We start from the raw sequence: 15,088 nt of genomic DNA, 5'->3' as shown, positions 1-15,088 counted from the left end.
TGACTGCTTAAAACCAAACCAATTAATCTAAAAGGAAAGAAATGAAGTAACTGCCTAACACATGGAACAGAGGCTTTAGAGACAGAAGGCTTATCAGAGATATTGTAGTGCAAGTCCCTCATTATATAAACCAGGGAATTGAAACCCTGATGGGTAGAGGCTGAGAGGTGTCAAAGTCACAACTTGAACCCAGGTCTCCTGACTCCTATGAGAGCGTGGCACTCAGATATTGCTGGAAGTTGTACACTGAAACGCAAAGAGATTTTTTTTAATTGGATAGTTAATAAAACATCTGTTTTGCAGTGAAAGTTAGCTCCTCATATCTTTACAAGTAGTCTAATTTTCTCTGAAATTCTAGGACACACACACAACATATATGTGTATATATGCATATTATACATTATTTTTTATATTTATGTGTATATATTATGCATGCATATTTATGTATGTATGTGTATATGATATATATACATATATATGTATAAGGATCCCTGGTGGGCAGTGGTTAAGGGCTCAGCTGCGAACCAAAACGTCAGTGATTCAAACCCACAAACCATTCCACAGGAGAAAGATGTGGAGTCTGCTTCCGAAAAGATTACAGCCTTGGAAACCATATGCAGCAGTCCTATTCTGTCCTATAGGGTTGCCATGAGTTGAAATTGACTGGACAGCACCTGGTTATACATGTATATGTATATCCACCACACATCTGTTAGTTTGTCATACTGTGGTGGCCTGCATGTCGCTCTGATGCTGGAAGCTATAGCACCAGTATTTCAAATACGAGCAGGGTCGCCCACGGTGGACAGGTTTTAGTGAAGCTTCCAGACTAAAACAGACTAGGAAGGAAGGCCTGGCAACCTACTAACAAAAAATAGCCAATGAAAATCCTATGAATCACAACAGAATATCATCTGATATAGTGCTAGAAAATAATACACAGTGGCCGCAACAATGGACTCAAGCTTATCAATGATAATGAAAGTGGTGTGGGATCATAACATTTTGTTCTGTTGTACATGGATTTCCATGAGTTGGAGTTGACTCGATGGCAACTAACAACAACAACATATGTATATATATTTATGTATATGCATATATTTAGATAAATAAGTATCTAGATAAATTAGTAAATACATGTCTAAGTAAAGTAGATACATATGTAGATATTCAATGGGATGGTTGTGTGTGTAACACATCATGTCAGCCAGGGCCATAGTAATTCTTTGGCAGGAACCTTGGTTCCCACATTTAAAAAAAAAAAGGCTCGAGCCAGAGCAGGCATCACAAACTCAAAAACCTCCAGAAGCAAGCAGGAGATGAGTAAAGAGGGCAGGTGTAAGTAATAGGGAGTGGTGAGGGTCTGTGGCAAATGGAAGCACTCTACCACTAAATGCCTTCAGAGTCAACACTAAAAATATCTTTGCCAAGCGGCTCTTCCACAGGCTATCCACAGGCCTAAGAGCTATGAGATTTTTTTGTTGCTATTGTTCTGAACTAGATGATCCTCCTGCTTCAAAATCTTATGATTCCTTTATGATTGGCACAAAGCTTAAAATATTTGATGCTATGAATAGGGTGCTATTATTTTTGCCTTTGGGAGTCAAAAGTTCTTTCAGGTCATGTGTTCATAAGCATCATAACTTAGTTCCTTCCCAAACTTTCCAAAGATGGAAACATTTCTATGGATCAGGAACTGTTACCTTTCACAGGGGCATCTGTCATGTCACTCTGGAAAAACATTATCAGGCCAGAAGTTCCTTTTCTTCTTTTGAGGAATGATTTTTCACAGCCATTTAACCGAAGCAGGCCTGTGGATATCTATGCTGGGGCTTTAATAATCAGCTCTGTGTTTCTCCTCCAGGAAGATGTCCCTGACCTTCCCCAACGTGGTGTTTATCAGCATCTTAGCACTTACTAAAAAACCAGCTACTGTTGACTCTGACTTATGGCGACCCCACATGTGTCGGAGTAGAACTGTGCTCCACAAGGCTTTCAATGGCTGATTTTTCAGAAGCAGATCACCAGGCCTTTCTTTCAAGGCACCTCTGGGTAGATTCAAACCCCTAACCTCTCGATTTGTAGCCGAGTACATTAACCATTTATACCGCCCAGAGGCTCCTAGCACTGGAATTTCCTATTTTGTTTTTCAATCTATCGCCCTATTGGAACCACAAGGCCTTTGAAGGAATGTGCCATGCCTGTCCCATCTATTTGACTCTCCAGGGTCAAGCACAGTGCCTGGCATATACTGGGTACTGAATGGTAGATGAACGCTCACCTAAGGTTTGCCATTTCATATAGACACATGAGATAGCCTGTTCGAGTAGCTACCCCAGAAGCAAAGGAGATGAATCCAAGTTAACCATCCAGATGATTACACCTTGAACTCCCTCTAACCAATGTCACACACTTCCATGAGAGGCAAATCCATCCATTCATACATCAATTCATTCAGGATGGGAGTGAGGGTGGCTGATGGAGACCTCAGGATGCTGAGGGAACACTAAAAATTTGGACTAAACCCAGACTTCGCATGTCTGGAAAGTTTTCTGAAAAAGTGATGTCTAAACTGATAAGGAGGAGTTAGCAAGGTGAAGGGTCGTCTTTCAGGAATTGAAAGAAGTTCCCTGTGACTTGCCCATAGGTGCGCTCAAGAGAAAATTAAGGATCAGATCGCATAGAACATTCTAAACCATTTTAAAGACTTTGGGCTTAATCCTAAAAACACTCAGGAGCCACTGAAAAGTTTTAAGTAAAGGAATGACTATCAGCTTGGCAACTAGGATCATTTTGGATATAATGACAAGAGTAGAGAAGATTGGTCAGGGACTATATTTCCAACTCAAGTATCATTTTATCATATTATAATAAAACAGAGCTAAACAGTTAACCCAAAGGATACCTGATCCAGTCAATTGTTTTAGAAAAGAGAAAGAAAAGACTACAGAAAATTCAAGACACCTCTCTTATTCTAAGTAAATGCAATCCACCTCATGAAACAATAGTGCACTTTTACCATTACCACTAACCTCCATTCTAAATACCTGCTGGATACTAAACCTGAGTTAAGAGTTGCATAAGGTAAAATGATTCACGCTCTGCCCACCAGCTTCATTAGCTCCGTAAGATTGAAGTACAATCTTTAAATGCTTATTTCTTGTTACGGCCCAGAACAGGGTTGCTGTGAGTTGGCATTGACTCAACAGCCACGGTTTTGTTTTGGCCCAGAATTTAACTTGTTAGGCTCTCAGATGACTAGTGAAAAAGTTACAACATATGACTCATCTAAAAATTGTACTCTTAAAATGAAGCAAAAGCAAGAAATTTTCTCTGCGCAAGGTTTTCAATCCATTCCCGTACCCAAAAATCTAGAGTAATTTGTCAAGTACATATTGGTATGTCGTTGATTGATTTAAAAGAGGAACACTGCAATTACGACCACTTCCCCATTATTCACATTTCTTTTCGAAAGATAAATAAGATATTTAAGGAAACGTATTCCCAAAGTACTTATACTTGACTTGCCCTGAAAATCACATTAAAAAATTAATTGATGCAGCAAATATTGAGGACCTATTATGTGCCAGACACTGTTCAAGGTGCTGGGGCTAGCACAGTGAGCAAGAGAGGTATAGTCCCTGCTCTCAAGGTATTTAGATTCTAAGAGGATGGTTCAATAAATAAATCAATTAACAAAATGGTCTCAGAGAGTGATGAGTGCAATAAAGACTATAAAACAGGGTGACAAGATAATAACCAAGACAGGAAAATGTTCTCTGTGGGGGACACATTTGAGCCACAGCCTATATGATGAGAAGCAGCCAACCTCACTGCAGCAAATTCTTAGAACGAAACTGAAGACACCACACACGTACATTACAAATTCCTGTACACTGAATCTGGTAAGCCTCTCGCAAGATTCTAAAATACGTTGTTCCCCTAAACACCGTAGGTTTGTCAGTCAGAGTTAGACCCTCCTTACCAACTGGCTCAGAAAAAAAAAAAATCGGTTATAACAATAAATTACTGCACTATGAAGTACAAAAGAGAATGAATCACTAGATAAGAATCTGGAAAAATTTTGGTGCTATAAATTCATGCCTATGGATCTGGGAGTCAAGAGAGAAGACAGACTGCGACTGCCAGTGGTAACTCGGCTCTGACTGCAGAACAGGTACCTCACAGAGAAGTTAGGAGAAGGCAGCACTCCTGTGCTGCGGGGAACAGAATGTCTTCAGGAGGGCTGAACCAGGAAAACAGGCTGGGGTCCCGCCAAGCAGGTCCTTCCTTCCTGAGGGGCTGCCAAGGTCTTTCCATGACGCAGCCTCCAGCCTCCCCCCAGGTCCCCACAGTCGGCATTATGCACTACATGCCAGTCCCTGTGTGGAAAGTTATTAAATCAAGAAACAAATGCATGCAAGAAGGAAACAGGATTTTAACTTAGGCAAATCTTCAGTTTTCGTAAGTACACAAAGTGATGTAAAATAAACAAGCTCTAGAAGGAGCAGAAAAAACTGACCATGATAATTTAAAAAATGAGACCGTGTCCCAAAGTCACAAACTGTATTTAATGAATTTGTTTTATTCTGGTGCTTTTTTAAGCTCCTACTCTGATAAATATTTTCTACACCAAAGAGACATTGCAGTTTTCAAGAGTCAGACTTAGCTCAAATCCAATTCTATCACTTACTAGCATCTTATTTAAGCATTTTCTTTGGTAAAACAGGGATTAAAAAAAAAATCCTCATTAGTTGTTTTTTTTTTTTTCCCCTACAGATTTATGGAGGCATTATGTGCCATACAATAAACTGCAGATATTTAAAGTGAACTATTTGATGAGTTTTGACGTATGTATATAACTGTGAAACCATCGCCACAGTCAAAATAATGAATCTATCCGCCTCCCTCAAGAGTTTCTTTGTGCCTCCTTTATAATTCATCCCCCCCTCAACTCTGCCCCTTCATTCCCAGGCAACCACTGATGTGTTTTCTGTCACAATAAATTAGTTTGCATTTTCTAGAATTTTATATAGATGTAATCACACAGTATGTACTCTTTTTGCCTGGTTTCTTTCACTCAGCATAATTATTTTGAGATCCATCCATGTAGTTCCATGTATCAATAGTACATCTTTTTTTATTGCTGGGTAGTATTCCATGGCAGGGATACAGCACAATTTGTTCAAACAGTCATTGTGTTAACTGACATTTGAGTTGTTTCCAGTTTGGGGGCTATTACAAATAAAGCTGCTGTAAACATTCATGCATAAGTCTTTGTAGACAACACTGTTCATTTCTCTTGGTACTTAAGTGTGGCTGGGTCATTTGGTAGGTATACGTTTAACTTTTTAAGAAACTGCCAAACTATTCTCCAACGAACGTGATTGTGCCATTTTCCCAAGAGCAGGGTATGAAGAGTCCAGTCGCTCCACTTCCTCACCAACACTTGGTATAAACCAAAACCAAACCCATTGCCGTCGAGTCAATTCCGACTCATAGTGACCCTGTAGGACAGAGTAGCACTGCCCCATACGGTTTCCAAGGAGCACCTGGTAGATTCGAAACTGCCACCCTTTTGGTTAGCAGCTGTAGCTCTTAACCACTATGCTACCAGAGTTTCCATCTTTTCAGCCTTTCTAGTGGGTGCATATTTGTATCTCATTTTGGTCTTAATTTGCATTTACTTAGTGACTAATAATTATGAACATCTTTGAATGTGCTGTTTTGTCATGAAGTTGTCTGTACAACTTTTTGGCCCATTTATAAATTGAGTTATTTGTCTCATTATTATTGAGTTATAAGGGTTCTTGTATATTTTATGTTACTAGTTCATTATCTGATTTATATAAGTATTTTTTCCTAGTCTGTGCCTTGTGTTTTCATTTTAACTGTCTTCTGTAAAATAGTTTTAAATTGTGATAAAGTCCCATTTATTGCTTTTTTTTCTTTTATAGTTGGCGCTTTTTGTGTTCTATCTGAAAACCCTTTTTGAACACAATATCATTAAGATTTTCTTCTATGTTTTCTTATAGGATTTTCACAATTAAACTCTTACCTTTAGGCCTATGATTCATTTTGAATTAATTTTTGTTCATGATGGGAGATAAGGGTCAAGGTTTATATTTCTCCATATGGCTATCCAATTGTTCAAGCACCATTTGTTGAAAAGATTATCTTTGCTCCACTGAATTACCTTGGTATCTTTTGTCAAAATCAATTGACCATACACGTTGGATCTATTTCTAGATTCTTTACTCCAATACCACACTACATTGATTATTGCAGCTTTCTAATAAGTCTTAAAATCAAGTAGCGTAAGTCTTCCAACTTGTTCTTTTTCAAAATTATATTTAGACTAGTCTAGGTCCTCCGCATTTCCATATAAATTTTAGGATCAATGTGTCAATTTCTACAACAAAGTCTGCTGAAATTTTGACTAGGATTTCATTAAATCTCTTGAACAGTTTCGGAATAAATGAGATCTTAACAATATTGAATCTTTCCATCCATGAACACAGTATCTCTCTCCATTTATTTAGATCATTAATTTATTTCAGCAACGTTTTGCCATTTTCAATGAATAAGTCTTGTACATCTTTACGAAATTTTTTCCTAATGATTTCATATTTTGATGCTATTATAAACAGTATTTTCCTATTTCAGTTTTCAGTTGTTCACTGCTAATATAGAAATACAACTGATTTTCGTATACTGAATTGGATCTTGGAAACCCTGGTGGCGTAGTGGTTAAGTGCTACAGCTGCTAACTAAAAAGTCAGCAGTTCAAATCCACCAGGCGCTCTTTGGAAACTCTACGGGGCAGTTCCACTCTGTCCTACAGGGTCGCTATGAGTCGGAATCGACTCGAGGGCAATGAGTTTGGTTTGGTTTTTATTGAGATGATCAGAGAGATCTACTTTTTTAGTCTGTTAATATGAAGAATTACACTGATAGATTTTTAAATCAACCTTTCAGTCCTGGTTATAAACCCCATTTGGGCATGATGTGCTATCCTTTTGATATATTACTGGATTTGATTTGCTAAAATTTAAGAATTTTTGTATCTATGATCATGAGGGATATTGATCTGTAGTTTTCTTTCTTTGTAATGTCTTCATCTGGTTTTGGTATCAGAGTAATGCCAACCTCATAGAATTGGTTAGGACATGTTCTCTTTTCTTCTATTTGCTGAAAGAGTTTGTGTAGAATTGGTATTATTTCTTCCTTAAGTGCGTGATAGAATTCACCAGTAAAGCACCCAAAATCTTGAGTTTGGTTATGGAAGGTTTTCAACTACAAATTCAGTTACTTTAGTAAATGTAGGGCTATTCAAGTTATATATTTCTTCTTGAGCAAGCTTTGGTAGTTTGTATCTTTCAAGGAATTTGTTCGTTTCATCTAAATTGTAGCATTTACTAGCATAAAATTATTCATAATATTACCTATTGTCCTTTTAATGTTTATAGGATCTGTAGTAATGTGCCCTCTCTCATTCCTAATATTCATAATTTGCATCTTTTTTTCTTCCCCCTTGATCATTCTGCCTTGAAGTTTATCATTTTTTTTTTTCCCAAAGAACCAGGTTTTGGTTTCATTAATTTCCTTTATTGCTTTCTGTTTTCTATTTCACTGATTTCTATCTTTACAATTTTCTTCCTTCTGCTTATGCTGGGTTCAATTTGCCTTTCTTTTTTAGTTTGGTGGAACCTTCGGTCTTTGATTTGAGATCTTGTTCTAACTTAAGTGCTGAATGCTATGAGTATCTATTTAGGAACTTTAGCTTTATCGCACAACTTCATTGGATTGTATGCAGATTAAATGAAATAACATACATACAGTGAGTAAATGAATATTAAAGTATCTGCTCCATGTCCTGCACTGTGCTTGGTACCATGAATATACTGAATAAAATAGATCTAACACTTTCTCTCATCAAGTTTAGCGGAAATATCAACAAGACTGGTACTAAAATTAATGGTAACAATTATCTTCTTGATACTTAAAAAATATGTTAAGCCAGAAAGTATAACAACTTTTTATGCTTTACTCTAATGATGAAAGTATCTTCTGCTTTTGTCTCTTCTCATCAACTAGCAAAAACTAAGTCACTAGGTGTTTCAAAGGTCAGCAATGTGTAGTTCCAATTGCAACACACACAAAAAATATTGTGAGGTAAATACTATTACTCCATGTCTGTCTAAATAAACTATACATTTGAATTCAATATACCAAAGATAAATATCTTCGAAGTATTTCTGTAACTCTAAACTTCAAAAGCACCTTTAGATCTATAAAAGTGCTAATTTAAAAAACAAGCACTGCATATATTTTCAGTCTCCAGATGGTTTTCTTAACAAAAAGGAAAAAAAAAAATCTCTCTATTCTACCTACCTGATCATCACAGTTCAAAATATCCAGAACTTTACTAAAAAAAAAAAAAAACCTTACAAGAAAGAAAAAACTCTGCTTCCTAATTGAACATACCAAAACCAAACCCGATGTGTTGAGTCCATTCCAACTTATAGCGACCCTATAGAACCGAGTAGAATGGCCCCACAGGGTTTCCAAGGAGCAACTGGTGGATTCGAATCGAACTGTGACCTTTTTGGTTAGCAGCAGAGCTCCTAACCACTGCACCCCAAGGCTTCTAATTGAATAAAAATACATACAAATCATTGCTTCCAAAGTCATTCAAATGCTAACCTTATCCTACCAAACACTCATGTTTTCCAGAACACTACGTATAATTAATTAATTCACACAATTGTAGATATAGTCATTTACTTTAACCTCTGTTCATCCAGTGGGACAATAAGTAGTTCTGCACACCTCCACCTAGTCAGGTAGCCTGGATCCTATCACCCCGGGAGCCAAATAGTCCTGATATGGCGATTCCACAGCCAGAGATTCCTATCCAGAGTCTTTAAAAGTGGAGAGTTTTAAAAGCTTCCCAGGTGATTCAAATGTGCAGACTAGGGGTGAAAAGGACCAGTCTTAGTTCTGTCAGGACATGCTTCTCATGGCCACAGGACAATCTGCATCACTATGCTTCAGAACGAGGACTTTGAATCAGTTCATTCTGGTTCAAACCCCTGCTGAAAATTTGCATTTCCACCCCAGATATACTGAATCAGAATCTACAGTTTAATAAGATGCACAGGTGATTCTTAAGTATAATAAATTTTGAAACCCACTGCTCTACTAGTGGTTCTCAGAATTGGCCCCTAACCAACAGTAGTAGCATCGCCTGGGAGCCTGTTAAAAACCAAAAAAAACAATGCTGTCAAGTCGATTCCAACTCATAGCGACCCTGTAGGACAGAGTAGAGCTGCCCCATAGAGTTTCCAAGGAGCGCCTGGCAGATTCAAACTGCTGACCTAATGGTTAGCAGCCGTTGCACTTAACCACTATGCCACCAGGGTTTCCACCTGGGAGCCTGTTAGAAATGCAAATTCTCAGCAGGGCTTTGAACCAGAACAAACCAGGTTCAAAGCCCTGTTCAGAACACACTTCCTCAAGAGCATTACCCAGGCTACCTCCTAATCAGACATGAATTCAGTAATTCCACTGCAATTCCTATGTTCACCTCTATTTCATATCCTTAGGTTCACGGGATAAAATGTAAGTCCCTGGCTGTATATTTAGCTGTTCCTCTCCAGACCGCTTCTAAATTCCACAAAGTAAGTTAGTCTGAAGGGGAATTAGCTCCATATAATTTGATGATAACGGTTAAGCAAGCATTACAGTAGGCTTCTTTACTTCTACTCAAAAGAAGAGGATAGCTCCACAAGCCATCTGTAATCTTAGAGCACTTATAATAAAATTATCAATATTCCAAAGTATAACAAATAAATGAGCCTTCATCATTATCCATCTGATCCCACCACTTGTTAATTTCAAACAGGTTTGCAATGCTGATTTACATACTGAGTTGGAAATTGACTTCAGAACTTGAACCATTAAACTCTTGAGAGTCTTCAAACAGCCTACTTCATCTTATCAAACTAATTATAGTTATCATTTCATCATCTAAAAGTAGGAATGATAACACCTGCGTCATACCGTACGAAGCTAAAGCATCTCAGCACTGTGTAGAGTACTCTAGAAATTTTAATCTATTTACAGCAGAAATGTTGCCTCATGGGAACTAGTGAAAAGCAGAGGCACGTGGGAAGTTGACGGGTAGCTACATGTCAATACAGAAGAACAGCAGCCGGTGATGAGGTTTGCGGGGGAGAGGAGCAGTCCACAAAGTCACTCCTTTCATAGTGCGGGACTCACAGCTCTCATATTGTGACTAAACTGAAGTTACTTGTAAGAATATGTAAACCTCATCTCCTCGTAAAACTGCTAAATAAGAAAACCTTGCCAACGTGCAGACCTAGGCACTCCGATCCTTGCCAGTGTAACTTTTGTACCTTTGGGATGTAATGGATGTGCATGCCGGGACACGTGTGCACGTCTGCGTGGCTGAACCAACTCGTATCCATAAACATTATGAATAATACTCGCGAGAATGTATGGCTTTCTCCTAAGAAGCGCTTGAAGCACTTTACCCAAATCAAGGCACTTTCATATCACATCTTCCTTGCCTTTCCTGCGTATTACCCGCGTGCTGAGAGTTCGGGTTCCTCACCCAAAGTCTAGTAGGACATGAGTGACAGCTCCGGTTCCTTGTCCGGTTTCCCGTTAGTGCGAGCTACCCCGAAAGGGAACCGTGTCCAGGCCGGCTTCCTAATGACACACCTGCACCCGCACACACCCACCGCGGCCGCGTCACCGATGCCACGGCCACCTGGGCGAGGACCAAAGTCTGGAGGGAATTCCCACCTTCGCTGAGCTCAGGAAGGCGCTGGGAAAGCGGTACCCGGGCGAGTTTTGAAAAGTGGAGAGAACTAGAGGGTGCCGAGTGGGCAGAAAGGTGAGGGTCACGGCTACTCACCCAGCCCTCGAAGGTGTCCGAGGTGCCGGCCGTACGCAGCAGCTCCTGGAATTGCAGGGTGCAGTTAGCCACGAAGTGGTCGTAACCCAGGGGTGTCTCGTGAAAGACAGCAAGTTCGAGGTGGCCGCCGTCGGTAACATTAGCGCAGAATTCCTCGTTGTACGTGGGTTTGTTGGTCTTCTGCTTGGTGCTGGTTTGGCCCACGCGCACCTGGTCCACGCTCACCGTCAGGTAGGGGTCCAGCAGTTGGTAGCCCTTCTTGAAGATTGAGTGGCGCAGAGACCAGCGGGTGGGCTGCAGCCCCACAGCCTCGCCGATGCGGACCCTCAAGTAGCCATTGAACTTCATGGTGCTGGACGACATGCCGGCGCCGCTGCCCCGGCCCCGGGGGATGGGGGTCGCGCTGGCTCGCGGCAGGACAGCGAGGAGCCCCGGCTCAGGCCAGCCCTCGCGGTAGTCGCAGGAGTGGAGGCAGCTCCGGGGAAAAGCAGCGCCCAAGACCCCCTCGACCCGCCATTCTGCCGCCTCCCCGGGACCTTTCCCTCCCCTCCTTCCCCCCCTCCCTCCCGAGGTGGAAAGGAGGGGAGCCCTGCTCCGAGCCCTCGGAGGGCAGGAGCAGCCCAACTGTCCCTCTCGAGCGCGAGGCGCTTCCCGGGGGCTCGCGCGGGACTCGCCCCTTCTCCGGGGACTATAAGCTTCTCTCCCTGGAGAGCCGGAGCGACCCGTCCGGTTAGCTCCAGCCCCAAGCGTCTCTTGCCCCCGCCTCCTCCTGCTTCTCCTTCTGCCCCCGCCTCCGCGAGCTCACGCTCTCCCCCCTTCGGCGAGCTTCAAACCAGGAAGCAGCTGCTGCTGCATCCCCAGCGGGAGCCTCGCGCTGCCGGACTCCAAGTTCACAGAAACCCTGCGCCAGCTCCCGCGTCTTCCGGACCTTGTGGGCGTGGCGCCAGCCCGTGGCCCAGCCCTGCGGTCGGTGCCAGGGAGCACGCCGCCGGGGAGCCCCGCGTCTACTCGCCTGCACCACCCTTCGCGCCCTCCCTGCTGCGCCGGGTCTCACGGTGTGCTGCGGTTAGAGGCTCCCCAAGGTTCAGGCCAAAACGTGGAAGGGATTGTGGCCCAACCCGAGCAAACACCTGAGGCATGGAAGACAGGTCCGGGGAGGGCTGGAAGGCGGAGAGGATGCGGAGGAGGAGCAAGAGCAGGGAACGCGCGCATCGAGGAGTTGCCCGCGCCCTCTCTCCCTCTTTCGGCAGTGGGTTGGCGACCCTGCTGGACCATACGGGAGAGGCCCCGGCCGGAGGCCTGTGCAGAGCAGGGAGGTTCCTTTTCCTAATCTTTACGGTGATGGCTCATCCCGGGTTCAGCTCGGGCCATCCTGTTTGTGGGCCTTTCCTGTTGTTGTTAGGTGCCATGGAGTCGGTTCTGACTCATTGCGACCCTATCTATGTACTACAGATTGAAATGCTGCCCCGTCCTGCGCCATCCTCACAATCATTGCTATGTTTGAGCCCATTGTTGCAGCCACTGTGTCAGTCCATCTCATTGAGGGTCTTCCTCTTTTTAGCTGACCTTTTTTTTTCCTTTTCCAGGGATTGGTCCCTCCTGATAATGTGTCCAAAGTGAGATAAGTCTCGCCATCCTTGCTTCTGCAGAGAGTAATTACGCGGGGTTTTGTTTGTTTGCTTGTTTAGTTTTTTAATAGGGCAGTAGTAATGATGGAAATCCTGTCTGCCTCATTCCTTGGAGAGGTGTGTCTGGTTCCACAAGGAGCAGGAAAGATCAGTTCTTCTGGAGACAGAGTCCCCGAGATTTAATAAGCCTCTTCTTCTGCGGGGGTGGTTCCTGGTCTGCCTGGATAGGGCGGCCAGAGGATGTTCACACTATTCTCATCACAGGTACACCAAAGAAATCACCTTTTTATAGGAAAGATTCACATTTGTTACTGTTTGAGTTCGAATGGACAGCTGTTTCTTCCCACCCTTGACTTCTGCAGTTTTTGTCCCCAGGAAGGACCTTGTGGCTTCTCTCCTCGGTGGACCACCACCCTGCCCCTACCAACCCCTGCACTGCAAAGCTTGCTCCCTAAAGGCAGTCACAACCAATTTGTCTGCCTTAAAGCCTATGTCATTCTTAAGATAATTAATTCTGTCTTGCCATTCTGGCTCTCTTAGAGCAGGACCTTCTAGCCTCTCCCCACAGTGCCCTGCTGGGAACTCTCAAACTGAGAATTTTATGCTAGTGAATAAAGGCCTCACCCGTAATAACTACACAGTGTAGAATGAACACAAACAGGAAGAATGGGTTGAGTGGGGGAGGGCCTATCTTAAAAGGACCAAAGCTTCCTTAGAGAACAGAGCAGAGATACAACACATTACCCTAACGATGCCTTAACTTTGTACAGGGCTTGTAAAGCAAGCTTCCAAACATGCAGGGAGCTTCTGTCTGGCTGCAGTGCTCTAGGTGAAGATGTCAGGTTGACCATTTTGGCCAACTTTGCCACCCTCTCCAAGGAGCTCAGATCTAGTTTTAAGAACCACTGAAGGATTTGCTGCTGTTGGGCTTTGACACCAAAAGAAGACAGCCCCTAAATGGTTAGCAGCTAGATAGCTGCCCCGTGTTGTGATGTGAGGAGTACCAGCCACTCCATTATTGTCCTGTCAGTGCCAGGCACTAGAGTGGGTAATGGCAACAGAGCAATGAGCAGGACAGCCACAGTGCCTACCCTCCTGGGACTTCCAGTCCCATGGGGAGGATAAGTAATAAATAGAAAATTACACGTATCTGGTGCAGTAAAGGAAAAGCCAAAGTGCTATTGGGCAATGTAACTTGGAGGGGATAACCAGGGAAGGGTATCTGAAGAAGTAAACAGCAGCGGAATCAGCTCATTTAGGGTTCCTGAGGAAAGCGAGAGCTTGGCTTGTTTGGGGAACAGAGATGACTCCATCTGGCTGGAGCCAAGAAAGGTGAGGGAAGCGTGGCAGAAATGAGACTGAAAAGGTGGGTCAAGCAGAAAGGGCCACATGAACTAGAGACTTACATCATCCTGAGACCAGAAGAACTAGATGGTGCCCAGCCACAACCGATGACTGCCCTGACAGGGAGCACAACAGAGAACCCCTGAGGGAGCAGGAGAACAGTGGGATGCAGACCCCAAATTCTCATAAAAAGACCAGACTTAATGGTCTGACTGAAACTAGAGGAATCCCGATGGTCATGGTCCCCAAACCTTCTGTTGGCCCAGGACAGGAACCATTCCCGAAGACTACTCATCAGACATGGAAGGGACTGGACAATGGGTTGGAGAGAGATGCTGATGAAGAGTGAGCTACTTGTATCAGGTGGACACTTGAGACTGTATTGGCATCTCCTGTCTGGAGGGGAGATGGGAGAGTAGAGAGGGTAGAAACTGGCAAAACGGTCACAAAAGGAGAGACTGGAAGGAGGGAGCGGCTGACTCATTAGGGGGAGAGTAAATGGGAGTATGTAGTAAGGTGTATATAAGCTTATATGTGACAGACTGCCTTGATTTGTAAACTTTCACTTAAAGCACAATAAAACTTATTTAAAAAAAAAAAAAAAGGTGGGTCAAGGTCCATCACTGACTGGCCTAGTAGGCCAAGGAAAGATGGACATTGTCTACAGACAACTGGAAGCCTCTGAGGGCTGCTAAGCAGGACTAGGACAGGATGAAGTTTGTGTTTTAAAATGTCTCGCTAAGCCTGTGCAGAGAATGGGTTGGAAGTACAAAGCATGAATGAGAGAACGGTTAGGAGGCAGTTGCCAAAATCCAGAAGAGAGACCATGGGAACTGGGTCTAAGGTGGTGATGAAAACCAAAAAAAAATAAAACCCAAACCCACTGCCATTGAGTCAATTCTGACTCATAGTGACCCTACAGGACAGAGCAGAACTGCCCCGTAGAGTTTCCAAGGAGTGCCTGGCAGATTCAAACTGCCGACTTTTTGGTTAGCAGCTGTAGCACTTCACCACCACGCCACCAAAGTGGTGATGATGAAGATGAAAATAAGTAGATTAATTTAAGAAGTGTTTAGGAGGTAGAATTGACAGGTCTTGATGATGGGTTGAATGGAGGGAACGTGGAAGAGGAAAGTAGCAAGGATGACTCCCAGATATCTGGCTGGAACAG

The 15,088-nt window shown here is 42.9% G+C and overlaps 1 protein-coding gene across 1 annotated transcript in view; it reads right to left on the bottom strand.

The window, feature by feature from the left end:
- The window catches only part of PRKCH (protein kinase C eta), a 278,206-nt gene extending 266,470 nt beyond the window's left edge, over nucleotides 1-11,736 (bottom strand). The window contains exon 1 of the mRNA XM_049899308.1: nucleotides 10,946-11,736. Within this exon, the coding sequence (XP_049755265.1) occupies nucleotides 10,946-11,308 (363 nt within the window). The 5' untranslated portion in view covers nucleotides 11,309-11,736. The remainder of the gene's footprint in view (nucleotides 1-10,945) is intronic.
- Between the last annotated feature and the right edge of the window lie 3,352 nt (nucleotides 11,737-15,088).

This window comes from Elephas maximus, chromosome 10, assembly GCF_024166365.1.
Source record: "Elephas maximus indicus isolate mEleMax1 chromosome 10, mEleMax1 primary haplotype, whole genome shotgun sequence".
NCBI lineage: Eukaryota > Metazoa > Chordata > Mammalia > Proboscidea > Elephantidae > Elephas > Elephas maximus.
This window is presented reverse-complemented; position numbering and strand designations above follow the sequence as displayed.